The 6,713-nt window shown below is 55.6% G+C and overlaps 1 protein-coding gene across 1 annotated transcript; it reads left to right on the top strand.

The window, feature by feature from the left end:
- Positions 1-1,745: 1,745 nt before the first annotated feature.
- Positions 1,746-3,885, top strand: LOC136517865 (protein DETOXIFICATION 40-like). Its single transcript, XM_066511522.1, has 3 exons — positions 1,746-3,184; positions 3,359-3,448; positions 3,553-3,885. The coding sequence occupies exons 1-3, from the start codon at positions 1,814-1,816 to the stop codon at positions 3,616-3,618; spliced, it is 1,527 nt and encodes a 508-aa protein (XP_066367619.1). The 5' UTR covers positions 1,746-1,813; the 3' UTR covers positions 3,619-3,885.
- Positions 3,886-6,713: the final 2,828 nt, after the last annotated feature.

The raw sequence follows: 6,713 nt of genomic DNA, 5'->3' as shown, positions 1-6,713 counted from the left end.
GGCCGCTTCAGCACTGCTTTCTGGGTTCAGCAACGACACTGCCTGATGATCAGAGCAGGGGCGAAAAACTTCACAGGCGACCATGCAACGGCCGACTCTGAGTATGGCCTGTCTCCATGTGGATTTTGTAGGCTAGTAGCCCTTCAACGGAAAATCACGAGCAGCCACAGTTGTGGCCTTGTGGGCTTGTGGCAGAGATGCAGCTTGACGGCGGGGTGGAGGCAGAGGGATGACGCGGAGGCGCGCTGGGAGGCCGGAGGAGGGTCGCCGCGCAGAGGTACGGCCGGTGCGTGTGGAGGGGCACGACGGCGCGGAGGCCATGGATCTGAGATGGGCCCGTCACTATCGGCGGAAGAGGCATGCGGCTCGCGCCGGCCGCGGCGGCGCGCGGTACAACTCGATAGAAGGGCATGATTAGAGCGGTGAAGACCAGGCGCAGTGCGCTTCGACGCCCATGGGGCTGGATCGCCGCTCGCCGTGCCCTTGCTGCCGCCCGCTCTCCGTCTGAGGGAGCACGACGGGCCAATGGCCCGAGAAACTTCGCGAGCGCCGGGCGGGCGTAGAAGCGGGCAGAGGCCCGAGCCGCTCCAGATCGGACGGTTCACGTTGCCTGCCTGCTTCATCCGATGGCTAACGGGTTTGCGGGCGACGTGGCCCTATCCATTAGCTCGCTTCTAGTGCAGGAATCGTACGTAGAGATGAGATACCCCTCTACGTAATTAGCACAAAGTGAATGGACAACACGGCCCAAAATACGGGGTTGGGCTGTGCAGCCCGTCGTGTCGAAATCCTAGAAACGATCTAAAAAGATTTCGGATCATGCTGTGCTTTGGGCCTTGCCACAAGCCATCTCAAATGGCATGGCCCAGGTCATTGCGGCTCTACGTCAAGGCAAAGAAATGAATGTCACGGCCTAAGTTCTCACAATTTTGGTACCACATGCACTCAAGCATTGATGCAGAACATTGTGTCGATCGATCGTTTTTTGGGTATTGGCGTGAGCAGATCGAGACACGGAAACCATTTATGAGAGCCAAAGATGTAAAAAGTGACTCAGGTGCTTCGGCTTCCTCAGATGATGATTTAAGAAGAAGCTGTGCCAAAAGGCTCTTAAGAAAAAAGTAAATTACAAACGTTGCATTAACTAACGGCAACAGACTTAGATGGATCTTGTCCACAGTCCACACCCGCCAGCTAACGCGCCGCCAGTTTGGAAAAAAATCCGGTACGGGACTCCCATACCTGGAACCTTGCGGCTGTCCATCGGTTGCGAGCCTAGCCAATTTTGCCGAACCTGCCACACGTCGTTATCTGAGTAGGCAGCAGCACGGTGCCGCGTACGGGAATCCCGTACCTAATTTTTTTCCGCCAATTTCGACCAGAGCCAGCAGCACTGCCAATTTCAAAATAAACCCTCCGACGACTGTAGCGTCGCGTTCGTGCTCTGCGATGGTTATTACGGAGTACCCAGCACCAGCAGGGCCATACATCGATGCCATGCCATGCAACTGGACCGGAGACCGGGCCTGATACCTGTATGCATCGCAGGGGTTATCCGACCCGGCCGGTGCAACCAGCAGAGCCACACCACAGCACGGGGGCAATTAATTCATTGCCATCGTTCCTTTGCACCGCTGATCGCGATCCACGCACCGCCGCACCTACTACGGCCTTGGCTATATATAAAAAACCCAGCCGGTCGGCGCCTGCTAGATCTCTCACTGTACATATAATTACTATATATAGCAAGTATCGGCCGCGCGCGATCAATCAACGTGCTAGCTATAGCTTGCATTGACCGTCGATCATCGCCATGGACTCGACCTCGACGACGACGGCGACGCCGACAGCGACCACGCCGCTGCTGCAGCCGGCACCGCACGGCGGCGGGGGCAGCCGCGAGCTGGAGGCGATCCTGGCGGACGCGTCCTTGCCGTGGGCGCGGCGGGCCTTGCGGGGCGCCGCCGTGGAGCTGCCGCTGCTGCTCCGGATAGCGCTGCCGGCGGTGGCCGTGTACATGATCAACTATCTCATGTCCATGTCCACGCAGATCTTCTGCGGCCAGCTCGGCAACCTCGAGCTCGCCGCCGTCTCGCTGGGCAACACCGGCATCCAGGTCTTTGCCTACGGCCTCATGCTCGGTATGGGCAGCGCGGTGGAGACGCTGTGCGGGCAGGCGTACGGCGCGCACAAGCCGGGCATGCTGGGCGTGTACCTGCAGCGGTCGATGGTGCTGCTGACGGCCACCGGCGTGCCCCTCGCCGTGGCTTACGCCTTCTCGGAGCGCATCCTGGTCCTCCTTGGCGAGTCGGAGCGCATCGCCCGCGCCGCCGCCGTGTTCGTCTACGGGCTCATCCCGCAGATCTTCGCGTACGCGGCCAACTTCCCGATCCAGAAGTTCCTGCAGGCGCAGAGCATCGTGGCGCCCAGCGCCTACATCTCGGTGGCCACGCTGGCGCTGCACCTGGCGCTCAGCTGGCTCGCCGTGGACCGCCTCGGGATGGGCCTCCTCGGCGGCGCGCTCGTGCTCAGCCTCAGCTGGTGGATCATCGTGCTGGCGCAGTTCGGGTACATCGTCAGCAGCCCCAGGTGCAGGGAGACGTGGAAGGGGTTCACCGCGCAGGCGTTCCGCGGCCTCGGCGGCTTCTTCAAGCTCTCGGCGGCGTCCGCCGTGATGCTGTGCTTGGAGACGTGGTACTTCCAGATCCTCGTGCTCATCGCCGGCCTGCTCAAAAACCCCGAGCTCTCCCTCGACTCCCTCTCCATATGCATGACCGTCAATGGATGGGTGTTCATGATCTCCGTGGGCTTCAACGCCGCCGCCAGCGTGCGGGTCGGCAACGAGCTCGGCGCGGGCAACCCGAGAGCGGCGGCCTTCTCGGTGCTGGTGGTCACGTCGCTGTCGACTGCCGTGGCGGCGGTGTGCGCCGTCGTCGTGCTCTGCGTCCGCGACCAGCTGAGCTACTTCTTCACGGGCGGCGAGGCGGTGGCGCGCGCGGTGTCCGACCTCTGCCCGCTGCTCGCCGTCACGCTCGTCCTCAATGGCGTCCAGCCCGTGCTCTCCGGCGTCGCCGTGGGATGCGGCTGGCAGGCCTTCGTGGCGTACGTCAACGTGGGCTGTTACTACATCATCGGCGTGCCGCTCGGTGTCTTCCTCGGCTTCTACCTCGACCTCGGCGCCAAGGTACGGAGTATTACGCATTTCTGATTTTATGAACGGCAAAGCTTAAGCTCAGGAGAGCGATCGAGACGCTAGTACTAGTAAATTGCTTTGCTACAGACTCCGAGCCCAATGTGATCAGATCAGATCGATTTTTTTTTTCAATTTATATATAAAAAATTGCATGCATGCATGCAGGGCGTTTGGAGCGGCATGGTGATCGGGGGAACCATGATGCAGACCCTCATCTTGCTCTGGGTCACCTGCAGGACCGACTGGAACAAGGAGGTGATCCATCCATGCCCTGCCATATTACTGCCATGCAGCATGCATTATTACTCATGTTGGTCACTCACAGCATGCATGCATGTGTTCTGATGACTGAACTGCAGGTGGAGAAAGCCAGGGTAAGGCTGGACAAGTGGGAGGATAAGAAGCAGCCTCTCCTAGAAGACTGAAGAGATTCATAAGCTTACTCCGTGGATAAAAATCTGCCATCATCATTTAGAGCAAGACTAGACAAAGAGCGCACGCTAGCTCAGTGATTTTTGTTGGAATCGTGAGATCGATCGTGAGACGAGAGGAGTAAGATGTCGCGCGAAGCCAAATAAAAGGAGGTGCTTCGTGTTTATCAGCAGCTGTTTTGCATCATTTTTGGGGTCTTTATTATTGGTATGTCTTCGAGATAAACATCTTTTGTTCAAGGATGAACCAAGAGGCAAGAAGAAATCAATCAAGTACAACGATTATTGCTACCAAGAAAAAAAAACAATCTGTGATACACATTCACTACCCCACAACGTGCAACCACCGACAACACTACCGGAATCCTCAAATTTGCCGAATGTTTTTATGTTTGCCGAGTGTATTTTCTCGGGCACTCGGCGAACATGTTCTTTGCCGAGTGCTGCGCTAAAAACACTCGGCAAAAAAAAAACACTCGGCAAAGAGTTGGTTTACCAAGTGTCAAAAAAAACACTCGGCAAAAAAAAAAATCTTTTTTCTAGAAAAGAAGGAGAAGAAAAAAAATGAAAAAAAACTTTGCCAAGTGCTCAGATCTAGAAGACTCGGTAAAGAAATAAAATCTTTTTTTCTAGAAAAGGAGAAGAAAAAAAATGAAAAAAAACTTTGCCGAGTGCTCAGATCTAGAACACTCGACAAAGAAATCCGCGCGCCCGCCTCCCTCTCTCCAAATCCGCGCGCCCGCCTCCCTCTCTCCAAAGCCGCCGCCCGGCCCCTCCTATCCCTTTCTCCCCCATCTTCCCCGGATCCGGTCGGATTTGGACGCCGCACCGCCCCTCGAACCGGGATCCGGCGAGGACCCCGTCCCTCCTCTCCCTTTCTTCGGCCGCCGCCCCGGCCCCTCGTCTCCCTCTCTCCAAAGCCGCCGCCCGGCCCCTCCTCTCCCCTTTCTCCCCCTCTTCCCCGGATCCGGCCACCACACCGCCCCTCCTCCTCGGATCTAGCGGGACCCCGTCCCTCCTCTCCCTTTCTCCAGCCGCCACCCCGACCCCTCCTCTCTCTCTCTCTCTAGCCGCCGCCCCGCCCCTCCTCTCCCTTTCTCCGCCCTCTTCCTCGGATCCGACCGCCGCACCGCCCTCCTCCCTAGATCCAGAGGGGACTCGCGGGGCGAGGCCTCGCGTCGGGGGCCCCACGAGAGGCGGCGAACTCCGTGGTGGTGAGCGCGGGCTTCGTGGTGGTGGGCGCGATGGCCGGCCGCGAGGTGGTCGTGGTCGAGGCGGGCCCCAGCTTCGGCACCGGCAGCTCGGGCGTGGTGGCGGCGGGAGGCAGCTCGGTGGTGGCGGGAGGCAGCTCGGTGGTGGGCGTTGGCCGGTGGTGGCGGCCAGTGGTGCTTGTTTTTTTTTTATTTTTTTTCGAAAAATATTTGCCGAGTGTTTTTTGGGCACTCGGCAAAGCCCGACAAAAAACACTCGGCAAAGAACGTTTGTTGATAAAATCTTTGCCGGGTGTCGGTTGCCGAGTGCAACACTCGGCAAAGAGTTTGTCGAGTATTTTTAGGGCTTTACCGAGTGCCCCTGGCACTCGGCAAAGCTCCCGTATCCCGTAGTGCAGTTCCAAACCAGTTTTCTCGGCCAAATTTTGAACCACCATTAGGTATCCGGTAGTGTTTGCATTGTCATTTTACTACTGGCTCATCATGTGGCAGTATTGTCCATTTCTACAAAACAAGGAAAAAAAGAAAAAGAAAAAATACCTAGGGACTGGGCTTGCAACCCGTGTAGGAATGCCCGTAACGCTCGGTCGCTCGCCCGCGCACTGTGGAGGAGGAGAGCACTGGGGAGGAGGAGATCTGGTGAGGGAGAAAGGGAGGAGGGAAGGGCGGGGGAGAGGAGATTCTGTGAGAGGAGGGAGATTTGCTGGGCACCATGCTCTCATTAGCTCAAAGTTCCTTTAGGACCCGCTTCTCGCAGGTAGGGAAGTCTAGTGGGGGGAAGAGTCGAGGATGTTGTCATTAGTGCAGCAGAAACAAGGACTGAGGCCACAAAACAAGTTGATGAAGAGTCGTGAGTTGAGAGCGGGGTGACCGACATTGTGTGTAGCGTGTCGTTGACAACCTTCATCTTCTAGAAGTTGAGCAGGGTGACCGACATTGTGTAGTGTGTCGTTGACAACCTTCATCTTTTGGAAGTACTTGTCGCCCCCTTGAGTCAGAATTCATGACTCATAAGAAGACGGGCAAATGGCCTTGTTTGCCTGGAAGAGAGCCTTGGCGGCAACCCAGAGCTTGCGTGCAATCGATTTGATTAGGCTGAGGATGTTGTCTATGCTGGAGTCGAGGAGCAAACTATATGAATCCAAGAGTCAGTGATGGCCCACTATGGATGTTAGGTAGTGCGGCCACTATGCTGTCGGTATGTGAAAGTGTAACACCCCACATAAAAAATTGCTTTTATGGCTCAGTTCTGCACGTGGAACGGGCCTTCATATGCGTAGCACCTCTCTTATACTTTCATAATTGCTTCATGTAAAAGGGTTAACCTAGAGGTGCTATGTTTGGAATGACAAGGATTATAAGCTGGTCCTCACCCTCCTAAACTTCCAAGGTGGTACTAAACTCACCAACTACAATCACACATGTGGCACAAGAGTCACTTGGGCTAACTTCTCAACTACTATAGGCTACTAGTGGGCTAGGGTGTTACATTCACCCCGCCTTAAGGTACAATCACAATTTGATGCTCTGGTACCATCCGCAACACCCCATGTCCAAAATTTTCCTATATGGCCTAGCTAAAAGGTCCTAATGGCTAGAGTGGGGGGAGTGAATAGCCTATAAAAATTTCTACAACAACACTTAATCAAAGTGGTTAGTCAAATAGACGGTGAAGCGAGTGTTGCGCTAGCCTACTAAAAATGCAAGCCACCTACCACAATTCTAGTTGCTATAGTCTCTATCCACACAATGGCTATGTCACTACACTAAGTTAGTGAGCTCTCAAAGACTAACTAAAGAGCCTCACTAACCACTAGTCTCGACGCAAGCTAGCTCTCAAAACTAATTATACTAAAGAGCTTAGCTTACACACTAGGA

This window comes from Miscanthus floridulus, chromosome 17 (assembly GCF_019320115.1).
Source record: "Miscanthus floridulus cultivar M001 chromosome 17, ASM1932011v1, whole genome shotgun sequence".
Taxonomy (NCBI): Eukaryota; Viridiplantae; Streptophyta; class Magnoliopsida; order Poales; family Poaceae; genus Miscanthus; species Miscanthus floridulus.
Note: the sequence above shows the minus strand (reverse complement) of the source record. Positions and strands in the feature narration are given on the sequence as shown.